Consider the following 13,643-nt stretch of genomic DNA (forward strand, 5'->3'; position numbering starts at 1 on the left):
TGTATCAGGATTCCAGTATCTCTTTCTGTCAAAGAGGACGAGTGATTTAGAATATTGTGGAAGATTATAAAATCAATAGGAATATTAGTAGATAGGTATTGCTAGGCAATATCCTTAGAGGAAACAGTGAGAGTTATTCCAACATCAGAAAGGTATGGCAATATAATCCAATATTGGTGATTATGAACAAACTATACATTTTTTCTGAATTTATGAAATATGAGCATGGGAAGATGATTTCATCCTGATCATTTCAAGAGAATTTTGGTCTGGTCTAAACAATATTGTGTAACATTTGGGAACAAATATGCATCCCAGCATCCCTGCACTGGAGGCCAANNTGGAGAAGATCTCNANAGCCACCATGANCTTGCCTTTGGTGCTATGGTAAACAGGGATGAAAGTGANCCAGACACTGCAGAACACCAGCATGCTGAATGTTATGGATTTGGCNTCATTAAAGGCACCAGGAAGGTTTCTGGAAAAGAAAGCCAGAGTGAAGCTCCCAATGGCCAGGNTTGCCAAGTATCCCAGAACACAGTAAAATGCATTGACTGAACCCTTGTGGCATACAATGATGATCTGTNGATGCTCAGACTGTGCATCAATATCAACAGAAGGAGGAGAAGCTCCCAGCCAGACTGCACATACAATAACTTGGATGAGAATACAAATGGGAATGATGTAGTTAATTGCCCCTGAAACTAGAAAGTACTTCATCATTCTTTGGGAGGCTGTGATTTTGAATGCCATAACTACAGTAATTGTTTTAGCCAAGACAGTAGAAACAGAAACAGTGAATACAATTCCAAATGTGATTTGCTGTAGGATGCAGGTGGCTGCATTTGGATGGCCAATGAAGAGCAAAGGGCAGAGGAAACAAAAGATGAGTGAGATGAGCAAGATATAGGTGAGAGTTCTGTTATTGGCCTTAACAACTGGATTACTGTGGTGCTTCACAATGACCCCAAGAACCACAGTTGTAAATGCAGAGAAGAACAAGGAGATTAAGAAAAGTGCCACTCCCAATGGTTCTTCATAGCTGAGAAATACAACAGCTTTATGAATGCAGTGATTCTGTTCTGTGTTAGTATATTGGTCCTCCAGACACTGGACACAATAATCCACATCTAATTTAGAAATGAAAATATTGTTAGTGTGGCTTTAGCAATTTTACTGACAGAATATTTCACTTAAGCATATAGAAGAAAATTTGCAACATATGAGTTTGGTTGGTGTTTCAGCATTTTCCATGTTCAATCACATTAGGGCGGTTGGAGGCAGAACAGGAGAAGGGAGGCAGAACAAGTTGAGGAGAGAGAGGTGTCTGAGGAGGAGAGAGGGAACCAGACCAGAGGCTGACATGGTGTTTTCAAAAGGTTAGAATAATTGTGTTGAAACTTTATCATGATCATTTGGACCTGAAATTATTGTATTGACATTTGTTATTATTGATGCATACATATGATTGGCTAATAAAGCATTAAGTATCTTCAGTCTACTGGGTAATTAGGTGTTGAGATGGCTAATGAGTGATGCTTGGGACATTGCATGAAAGGAAGAGTAACTTAGGGGCCTCTTCGAAGAGACGGCCTGGTGGGAGACATGTGGCCTGTCAGGGCTGGCTAGTTGGCAGGCTGAGAAACTTAGTGAGTGAGATCACCTGCTGCAGGGGCCAGTTCTAGATATTTCCCTCAAGAGGTAGGTTAGAATGCATTGAAAGTCACTGTTTCATGAAATAATTCATTCCATTTTTTAATGGTGATCAACATTAGGAATATGAAAGCAACAAATATTTTTTTAGCCTATTTTACTGCATTGTTTTGGCCATTTATTGTGGATATGTACATTTATGAGTGTGTTTACATATAAATGTAACAGAAGGTATCATTAACTTGAAAATTATTGGGTTTGTATAAAGGAAACATGTTGGTGAGCATGAGACTTGAAATTTATACATCTATAATATTGATTTTTGTTTTTTTAAATTAATTAATTTTAATAGACTAAAATAACATTTTATTAGATATTTTCTTTATATACATTTTAAATGCTATCCTGAAAGTTCCCTATACCCTCCCTCTGCCCTGCTCCCCTACCCACCCACTCCCACTTCTTAACCCTGGCATTCCGCTGTATTAGGGCATATAACGTTTGCAATACCAAGGGGCTTCTCTTCCTAGTAATGGTCGATAGGCCATCTTCTGCTACATATGCAGCTACATATGCGAGCTCTGGGGGTACTGGTTAGTTAATATTGTTGTTCTGCCTATAGGGTTGCAGACCCCATCAGCTCCTTGGGTGCTTTCTCTAGCTTCTCCATTGGGGGCCCTGGGTTCCATTTTATAGATGACTGTGAGCATCCACTTCTGTATTTGCCAGGCACTGGCATAGCCTCATAGGAGACAGCTATAACAGGGTCCCTTCAGCAAAATCTTCCTGGCATTGTGCAATAGTGTCTGGGTTTGGTGGCTGATTATGGGATAGATCCCCGGGTGGGGTAGTCTCTGGATAGTTCATCCTTTCATCTTAGCTCCAAACTTTGTCTCTGTAACTCCTTTCATGGGTATTTTGTTCCATATTCTAAGGAGGAATGAAGTATCCACTCTTCTTGATTTTCATTTTGCAAATTGTATCTTGGTAAATGCAAAATAAGAATTTAAATATATTTCCAAGTTTTGGCCTCTTATGACTATATTAATATCACATTCCTAGGCCTTTTTATATAAAGGCAGCAAGACTATTTCTGAATGTAAAGGGTTCTGTAATTCCCACCATTGTGTGTGTAGGAAATTTGATTGTCATTTCACTGAGTTATTGAACATTTGCCATATGGGATAAATAATGTACTTCCAAGGTTAGAAGTCTTTTATACAGAACAATGCATATGTATAAAGTCATTATTATTTTATTTGTTTAGGACTAAGAATTTAGCTTGATTGTGAGCAAAATGTATTGCTTTTGGAGAATACTTGAGTTTGGTTGAAATTTTATTGAATTACTTATGTGTATGTTCAATGTAGAACTGCATGAATATCACAAAGTAATTTGTAGAAGTTGATTACCTCCTGCTATTTGGTGGGTTCTGGGGATAAACCTACATCATCACACTTAATGGGATAAGATTTAACTGATAAGCCATCTTTTTTTTAATTTTTAAAATTTTTTTTATTACGTATTTTCCTCAATTACATTTCCAATTCTATCCCAAAAGTCCCCCATACCCTCCCCCGCCCTGATAAGCCATTTTATTAGCAATAAATGTCCTCTTAGGATATCACCTCAATTATATACTTTGGCACAAAAAGGCCCAGAAAAACTACATTCCTGCCATTTGTATTCAGCTCATCCTGATGAAATATTTATTTGATTAACATGTGCTATGCTAGTGCCAATGCCATTTGAAGTCTGTGGCTAATTCCATTCTTTTTTATTATTATTATTTAAAAAATATTTTATTAGATATTTTCTTCATTTACATTTCAAATATTATCCCCTTTTTCTGGTTTCCTCTCTGAAAATCCCCTATCTCTTCCCTACTTCCCTGCTTACCAGCCCACTCACTCCCACTTCCTGGCCTACACTGGGGCCTAGAGCCTTCACAGGACCAAGGGCCTCTCCTCCCATTTATGACTAACAATGCCAACCTCTGCTTCAGATGCATCTGGAGCCATGGCTCCCTCCATGTGTACTCTTTGGTTGATAGTTTTGTCCCTGGGAGCTCTGGGGATACTGGCTGGTTCATATTGTTGTTCCTCCTATAGGGATGCAAACCCTTTCAGCTCCTTGGATCTTTTGTCTAGTTCCTCCATTGGGGACTCTGTGCTCAGTCCAAAGGTTGGCTGAGAGCATCCACCTCTGTATTTTTCAGACTCTGATAGAGCTCTCAGGAGACAGCTATATCAGGGTCCTGTCAGCAAGTACTTGTTGGTAACCAGGACAAAACAATATTAATATGAATCATATTAATAAATGATATAAACACAAACCCGGGAGTCCTCAACTGTATGTGTGTTAGGGGCCTCATATCAATTTGTGTATGCTGCCTTTTGGGTGGTCCAGTGTTTGAGAGATCTCAGAGATCCAGATTAATTGAGAGTGCTGATCCTCCTACAGGATTTCCCTTCTCAACTTCTTTCAGCCTTCCCTAATTCAACAACAGGGATCAGCTGCTTCTGTCAATGGGTTGGGTGAAAACATCTGCATCTGAATCGTTCAGCTGCTTGTTGGGTCTTTCGGAGAGCAGTCATAATAGGTCCATTTTTTTTCTTTTGAGTGCTCCATAACCTCAGTAATGGTGTCAGGCTTTGGTAGCTCCCCTTGAGCTGGATCCCACTCTGGACCTGTCACTGGATCTTCTTTTTCCCAGGCTCCTCTCCATTTCCATCCCAGTCATTATTTTAGACAGGAACAATTATGGGTCAGAGTTGTGACTGTGGTATGGCTACCCCATCCCTCACTTGATGTCCTGTCTTACTGATGGAGGTGGGCTTTATAAATTCCCTCTCCCTACTGTCAGGCATTTCATCTGAGGTCACTCCCTTTGAGTCCTGAGAGTCTCTCACCTCCCAGGTCTTTGGTGCATTCTGGAGTGTCTCCCCAACCTCCTGTTTCCCTGAGGTTGTCTGTTTGCATTCCTTCTGCTGGCCCTCAGGGCTTCAGTCCTTTTCCCTAACCCTCAAGAGACTGGAGGTCCCAGGGAGTTTAGAGGTTCAGGTGGGGTGGGAGATGGAAACATCTATGTGGAAAGACAGGAGGGTACAGAGGGGGTTTGGTATGTGAAACAGTTGTAGGATGCATCAGGAGTAGGAGAATAAAACATAGAGTGTAAAAAACAAATTAATTTAAATAATAAAATATAAAGAAAAACAAGTTATTTAATAAATACACATACAAAACCAAATAAAAACTCAATAATTATGTGTTCTATTGTGGAGAAATCTAAATTGGCATGATACATAGTAGTAATGACTTGAGGACCATTCATATTTTCATATCATGTGTCCAGAGTGATCCTCAGTTTTCTAAATTTAAAATACATTGAACTTTTGAATAAGAGTGTTCTGTAGTATGCAAAATATCGTGTAAAGTAAGAAAATACTCATTTGAATATTTTATAATTTTACAAGTTATTATTCTCCATGTTCTTTCATCTTACAGAGTACTGGGATTTGTTTACCTATACCCACATGCCTTATTTTGTCTTCCATGTTCTTCTATACATGCAAGGTAAGCATGACCTTAAGTAAAACCATATACATCAAGTCAAAATAAATACAGTATTTAAATATTCATGATCTACATATATATTTTAGAGAGTAGTAATTACTAGAAAATATCTTGTGTAGAGTACACTTAAATTTTATTATCAAAAGTATTTGAGAGTATGCCATTTACTATGAATTTTCAAGGAATTAAAGATGTAGGGCAATTTCTACTTTTTTTCTTAATAAGTACATTATAAACCATTGTATTCCTATAATGTCTAACATAGGACAGAAATGTATTTTATTTTTAAGCTTTCATTTTAAACTACTTCAGTGTTCCAATTTTGGAACAAAATGATAACCCTTTTGAAGAACTTATTCTAGCAGGAAATACTCACTTGTCTCGTTAGAAATTTCATTTTCAGGACAGGGTTTGCAATGAAAACAGCATGCTGCCATTCCGTCCATCCTGAATTTTCTAGATCCAGGACCACAATCAGCACTGCACACTGAAGTTGGCATCTAATGAAAAGTAGACATATGCTGCTAACTGGAGTTTTATTTACCCTTCCATAATTATATTATATTAGTGTGTGACATTAAGAAACTAATTTCATATAAACCAACAGAGTTAGCAGATTTTTACCTAGTGCATTTTATGAGGACAGATATCAAGATATGGAAAAAATGAGTAAAAGTTGACTTGTTTCCCAACTATTTGAAATAAACCATGAAAGCCTCCTGTGTGAAAACACTACAGAGGTTTCAAGGTGGTCATTCTAGTTAATTCTTGTCACCTGAGCACATAATACAGTGTAAAGGCACAGAGAATCATAATTGAGAATTTATCTCTGTCAGGATAGTCTGTCATCACATATGGGAAGCATATATTAAATATTTTTAAAGTCTTATTTTTTTATTAATTGTTAGTATACTGTAGGTGTCTTCAGACACTCCAGAAGAGGGCATCAGATTTCGTTATGGATGGTTGTGAGGGACTATGTGGTGGCTGTGATTTGAACTCATAACCTTTGGAAGAGCAGTCTGTGCTCTTAACCGCTGAGCCATCTCTCCAGCCCCCTAAATTGTTAATTGAGGTGTGAGTAGCAAGCCTACTGGGAGCAGAGTTGTCTGTAGGCAGTGGTACATTAGAAATCATACAGAACAAGCCAGTAAGCAGAGTTCCTTGAGTGACTCTGTTTCAGTTGCATTATCCAGGGCCATGCCTTTTCTTCCCTTGAGTGTAACCTATGAGTCAAATCGACCTTTTCCTCCTCAGTTTGCTCATAATTACTGTTTAATAACAGCAAATTGTAGCAAATTAGGAGTAAAGGACATACAAAAACAGGGGAAATTAGGCTTCAAATATCATATAACCAAAATAACCTCAACAACATTAGACAGCAAAACTTAACAAACTAAGAGGAAATACATCAACAGCAGCCTATGATGAGTCCTATTGCATTTGTGGTTAGCAGGTACGGAGTTGCCATATTCCTTTGCAGTGTTAGTAGACCTTAGCTTCCTTTATATATCAGGGCACAGGTTTTCCTTCTTTTACTATAGTTTATATTATTCAGTTTCCCATTAAGAATATAAAGACTATTTTTATGATGAGTTCTGAACATACATTTCCTTGTCCACATCCTGCTCTTCATTTAATGCATAGTATCCATTTCAGCCCAGGTTTGAGTAGAGGCAATGCAAAAGTCTGACTGACTACAAATGCAGAGAGATACTTCTGACTCTTAATTCAAAAATGTAGATGAAAGGCACGTGCCACTACAAAATCTTGTTCTCACAAGATTTAATTTTAATTGAAATTCTTTGATTCTCCTGTCCATGTAGTACAATATCATCAGTAGTTTGAAATAAAAATGTGAACAAAGAAAATATCTGGATACTGAAAATATGGTACCTTTAGAAAATGAGTACTACTCAACTATTAAAAAGAATGAATTTTTGAAATTCCTAGGCAAATTGATGGATCTGGAGGGCATCATCCTGAGTGAGGTAACCCAATCACAAAGGAACTCACACAATATGTAGTCACTGATAAGTGGATATTAGCCCATGAACTTAGAATACCCAAGATATAAGATACAATTTGCTAAACTCATGAAATTAAAGAAGAACGAAGACCAAAGTGTGGACACTTTGCCCCTTCTTAGAATTGGGAACAAAACACCCATGGAAGGAGTTACAGAGACAAAGTCTGGAGCTGAGATGAAAGGATGGACCATCTAGAGACTGCCATATCTGGAGATCCATCCCATAATTAGCTTCCAAACGCTGACACCATTGCATACACTAGCAAGATTTTGCTGAAAGGACCCAGATATAGCTGTCTCTTGTGAGACTATTCCAGGGCCTAGCAAACACAGAAGTGGATGCTCACAGTCAGCTATTGGATGGATCACAGGGCCCCCAATGGAGGAGCTAGAGAAAGTACCCAAGGAGCTAAAGGGATCNGNAANCCTATAGGTGGAACAACAATATGAATTACCCAGTAACACCCTGGAGCTCGTATCTCTAGCTGCATATGAAACAGAAGATGGCCTAGTCAGCCATTAGTGGAAAGAGAGGCCCATTGGTCGTGCAAACTTTATATGCCTCAGTGCAGGGAAAGACAGGGCCAAGAAGTGGGAGTGGGTGGGTGGGGGAGTGGGTGGGGAACTTTTGTGATAGCATTGGAAATGTAAATGAAATAAATACCCAAATAAAAAAATAAAACATGCCAGTAGCCACTGGTTACTAGAACTGAAAAAGAAAAAACAATTTTTTTTCAGTAAATATAAAAATTGAGTATCGTGTGAAATTTTTCTAGAGCTATGTTCTTATAAATATAAAATGTTGTCATAAATATTAAAGCTACTAGACTGAAAAAAGGAAATAAATAAATAAATAAATAAATCTTCCTTATTGAAACAAGTATTCTCATAGATTGTCAGATTTGGTTTATTCTTTTTTAAATTCTGAAATGATGGTAGACTGCATTAAGACCTTTTTCTGCATGTTTTTGTACAAAATGTAGTTCTATACTGAAGTTTGAATGTGTGATGTTTTACATGTAAAGTATATTCATTCGATGAGCCATAGTTGCTTTCATAGAATGAAGTTATTTGGGCACATTGACTAATATTTTAGTTGTGTTGCTGACATCTGTAGGTAGATTTTTGGAGAAGAATTATTTCAGGAGAGACCAGTCTGCGCAGGAGAGCCTGTGGACTGCAGAAGCAACATAGCCTCTGGGACAGGTCCTGTTTTGGGCCCTCATCTTCATCCAGGAAACAGATCTGAGCTCCAGACATCTGTGCTCCTTCACCTGCAGAGGAGAGGTGGCCTGCAGAGAGTACTCTGACCACTGAGATGCAGGAGAGACTTGGACACCCAGGAGTGCTGACAGAGGCTAACAGAATCACAGGAGGAAAAAGCTCCAGCCAGACACAGGTATAACAACTAACACTATAGATTATCAATTGGCGAAAGGCAAATGTAAGAATCTTACTAACAGAAACCAAGACCACTCACCATTATCAGAACCCAGCACTCTAACCTCAGCAAGTCCTGGATACCCCTACACACCAGAAAAGCAAGATTCAGATTTAAAATTGTACCTCATGATCCTGGTAGAGGAGCTTAAGAACGAAATTAATAACTCACCTAAAGAAATACAGGAGACCATGGTTAAACAGGTAGAGGACAAAAATCCTTTAAAGGATTACAGGAAAACACTGCTAGACAAGTNGAAGACTTTAAAGAAGAAACACAAAAATTCCTTAAAGAATTACAGGAATACACAAGCAAACAGGTGATGGAATTGAACACATCATCCAAGACCTAAAAAGGGAAGTAGAAACAATAAAGAAAACAAAAAAGGGAGACAACTCTGGAGATAGAAACCCTAGGAAAGAAATCTGGAACCATAGATGCGAACATCAGCAACAGAATACAAGAGATTAAAGAGAGAATCTCAGATGCAGAAGATTCCATAGAGAACATGGATACAACAACAAAGAAAATGCAAAATGCAAAAAGATCCTAACTCAAAAAAACCAGGAAATCCAGGATACAATGAGAAGACCAATCCTATGGATAATAGGAGTAGATGAGAATGAAGATTTTCAACTTAAAGGGCCAGCAAATATCTTCAACCAAATTATAGAACAAAACTTCCCTAAGCTAAAGAAAGAAATACCCATAAACATAAAAGAAGCCTACAGAACTCCAAATAGACTGGACCAGAAAAGAAATTGCTCCCCATGCATAATAATCAGAACAACAAATGCACTGAATAAAGATAGAATTTTAAAAGCAGTAAGGGAAAAATTTCAAGTAACATATAAAGGCAGACCTATCAGAGTTACAGTAGACTTCTCACCAGAGACAATGAAAACCAGAAGATCCTGGACAGATGTTAAAGAGACCCTAAGAGAACACAAATGCCAGCCCAGGCTACTATACCCAGCCAAACTCTCAATTACTGTAGATAGAGAAACTAAATCCTTCCATGACAAAACCAAATACACAATATCCTTCCTTGAATCCAGTATTTCAAAGGATAATAAAGGGAAAATACTAACACAAGGACGGAAACTACACCCTAGAAAATGCTAGAAAGAAAATAGTCAATCAACCTAAAAGAAGACAGCCGCGAGAACAGAATCCCATCTTTAACAGCAAAATTAACAATAAGCGGCAATTACTTTTCTTCAATATATCTTAATAACAATGGACTCAATTCCCCACCCCCCCCAAAAGACAGACTAACAGACTAACAGACTGGCTACACAAACAGGACCCAACATTTTGCTGCTTACAGGAAACCTACCTTAGGGAAAAAGACAGACACTACCTCAAAGTGAAAGGCTAGAAAACAATTTTTCAAGCACATGGGCCGAAGAAACTAGCTGGAGTAGTCACTCTAATATCGAATAAAATCAACTTCCAACCCAAAGTTATCAAAAAAGACAAGGAGGGGCACTTTGTACTCATCAAAGTTAAAATCTACCAAGATGAACTCTCAATCCTGAATATCTATGCTCCAAATGCAAGGGCAGCCACATTCATTAAAGAAACTTTAGTAAAGCTCAAAGCACACATAAATAATAGTGGGAGACTTCAACACAACTCTCTCATCAGTGGAAGATCCTGGAAACAGAAACTAAACAGAGACACATGGACACAAACAGTAGTTATGAAACAAATATTTTTAACAGGTATCTACAGAACATTTTAATCTAAAACAAAAGGATATACCTTCTTCTCAGCACCTCCACCAAAATAGACCATATAATCAGTCACAAAATAGGCCTCAACAGATACAAAAACATTGACATTGTCCCATGCATCTTATCAGATCACCATGGACTAAGGGTGATCTTCAATAACAACATAAATAATAGAATGCCAACATTCATGTGGAAACTGAACAACACTCTACTCAATGATACCTTGGTCAAGGAAGTAATAAAGGAAGAAATTACAGACTTTTTAGAGTTTAATGAAAATGAAGCCACAACATACCCAAACTTATGGGACACAATGGAGCCAGTTCTTAGAGGAAAACTCATAGCTCTGAATCCCACCAAAAAGAAACTAGAGAGAGCATAAACTTGCAGCCTGACAGCACACTTAAAAGCTCTAGAATGTAAGGAGGCAAATTCACCCAAGAGGAGTAGACGGCAGGAAATAATCAAACTTAGGACTGAAATCAACCATGTGGAAACAAAAAGAACTATTCAAAGAATCAACCAAACCAGGAGCTGGTTCTTTGAGAAGATCAACAAGATAGATAAAACCTTAGCCAGACTAACTAGAGGGCACAGGGACATTATCCTAATTAACAAAATCAGAAATGAAAAAGGAGACATAACAGAACCTGAGAAAATCCAAAACATCATCAGATACTACTACAAAACAGTCCCATTTCTTCTAAAGAAATAGAAGCAGTCCTTAAAAGTCTCCCAATCAAAAAAAAAAAAAAAAAAAAAAAAAAAAAAGCCCAGGACCAGATAGGTTTAGTGAAGAGTTCTATCAGACCTTCAGAGAAGACCTAATTCCAATTCTCCTCAAACTATTCCACAAAATAGAAACAGACAATACTCTATCTCATTCATTCTATGAAGCCACAACTACTCTGATACCTAAACCACACAAAGATCCAACAAAGCAAGAGAACTTTAGACTAATTTCCCTTATGAACATTGATGCAAAAATACTCAATAAAATCTTCACAAACCGAATCCAAGAACACATCAAAATGATCATCTGTCATGACCAAGTAGGCTTCATCTCAGGAATGCAGGGATGGTTTAATGTACTGTAATCCACAATGCAATCCACTATATAAACAAACTGAAAGACAAATTCACACGATCATCTCCTTAGATGCTGAAAAAGTATTTGACAAAATCCAACATGCCAACATGATAAAAGTCTTGGAAAGATCAGGACTTCAAGGCCCATAACTAAACATAATAAAAGCAATATACAGCAAACCAGTAGACAACATCAAACTAAATGGAAGCAATCCCACTAAAATCAGTGACTAGACAAGTCTGCCCACTTTCTCCCTACCTATTCAATATAGTACTTGAANTCCTAACCAGAGCAATTCGACAACAAAAGGAGATCAAGGAGATACAAATTGGAAAGTAAAAAGTCTAAACTTCACTATTTGCAGATGATACGATAGTATATATAAGTGACCCTAAAAATTCCACCAGAGAACTCTTAAACCTCATAAACAGCTTCAAGGCAGTAGCTGGATATAAAATTAACTAAAACAAACAAAAAAAAAAACAAAAAAAAAAAACAGTGGTCTTTCTCTACCCAAAAGATAAACACCATGAAAAAGAAATTAGGGAGACAACACACTTTGAAATAGTCACAATTAATATACAATATCTTGGTGTGACCCTAACTAAGGAAGTGAAAGATCTATATGACAAGAACTTCAAGACTCTGAAGAAAGAAATCGAAGAAGATCTCAGTAGATGGAAAGATCTCCCATGCTCATGGATTGGTAAAATCAATGTAGTAAAAATTGCTATCTTCCTAAAAGCAATCTACAGATTCAATGCAATCCCCATCAAAATCTCAACTCAATTCTTCACTGAGTTAGAAAGGGAAATTTGCAAATTCATCTCATATAACAAAAAAACCTAGATTAGCAAAAACTATTCTCAATAGTAAAAGAACCTCTGGTGGAATCACCATGCTTGACCTCAACCTTACTACAGAGCAATTGTGATAAAGACTGCATGGTACTGGTACAGTGACAGACAGGTAGATCAATGGAATAGAATTGAAGACGTAGAAATGAACCCACACACCTATGGTTACTTGGCATAGGACCTAAAACCATCCAGTGGAAAAAAAGACAGCATTTTCAACAAATGGTCCTGGCACAACTGTCAGTTATTATGTACAAGAATGCTAATTGATCCATTCTTATCTCCTTTTAAAAAGCTCCACTCTAAGTGGATCAAAGACCTCCACATAAAACCAGAGACACTGAAATTTATAGAGGATAAAGTGGGCAAAAGCCTCAAAGATATGGGCACAGGGGTAAAATTCCTGAACAGACCAGCAATGGCTTGTGCTGTAAGATCAAGCATGGACAAATGGGACCCCATTTTTCAGATGTGCTTTGTTCATATACAAGGGATTTTTTTCCCTTCCAGGTATGCCACAAATGGTTCCTAATTTTTTGTTGTTATTCATTTTATTTGTTTACATTTCAAATATTATGCTCTGTGTCAATCTAATCTCTATGCACCCTGCTCCATAGCCCCTTCCCCTTTTCTCTTTAAGAGAGTACTCCTCCATCTATCCTCCTACTTCTGCCTCACCCTTCTAGCACCTCCCTTTTCTGAGGCATGAAACCTCCACAGTATGAAGCAATCAAAATTGAATTTTTAATAAACCAATAGTTTCCCCAGTGGCAATATTGATGGGAGTAGCCTCTGCTGTTATATTTAGCCATGGTGCTGTTTAAATCATTAGTACTACCAATGTCCTTATCTGGGCATGTATGCCTATGGCAGCTAAAGACTTTGCTGATATCTGTGGTTTTTGTGGTTTTTGTTTTTAACAATGTCTGAACAGATATAGGTGGAAACAATGTAAAGAACTCTTTATTTATTTATTTAGTTACTTATTTATTAATTTATAATTAGATATTTTCTTTTTTCTTTTCTTTTCCTTTTATTTTTTAAAAATATTTTCTTTATATACATCTGAAATGCTGTCCGAAAAGTTCCCTATACCCTCCCTCCACCCTGTTCCCCTACAATGGAGTACTTAATCAGCAATGAAAAACAATGGATTTATGAAATTCTCAGACAAATGGATGTATCTGAAGGATATCATCCTTAGTGAGGTAATCCAATCACAAAAGAAGTCATTAGATATGCACTCATTGATAAGTGG

At 37.5% G+C, this 13,643-nt stretch overlaps 1 protein-coding gene across 1 annotated transcript in view; it reads right to left on the reverse strand.

Moving 5' to 3' along the window:
• Nucleotides 1–210: 210 nt before the first annotated feature.
• LOC110287789 (vomeronasal type-2 receptor 116-like) overlaps nt 211–13,643 on the reverse strand; it is a gene marked incomplete at its 5' end in the record, with an annotated part of 18,006 nt that continues 4,573 nt past the window's right edge. Inside the window, 2 exons of the mRNA XM_021154319.1 lie at nt 211–1,130; nt 5,606–5,729. Coding sequence (XP_021009978.1) covers nt 211–1,130; nt 5,606–5,729 — 1,044 coding nt within the window. The remainder of the gene's footprint in view (nt 1,131–5,605; nt 5,730–13,643) is intronic.

This window comes from Mus caroli, unplaced genomic scaffold (assembly GCF_900094665.2).
Source record: "Mus caroli unplaced genomic scaffold, CAROLI_EIJ_v1.1 scaffold_16622_1, whole genome shotgun sequence".
NCBI lineage: Eukaryota > Metazoa > Chordata > Mammalia > Rodentia > Muridae > Mus > Mus caroli.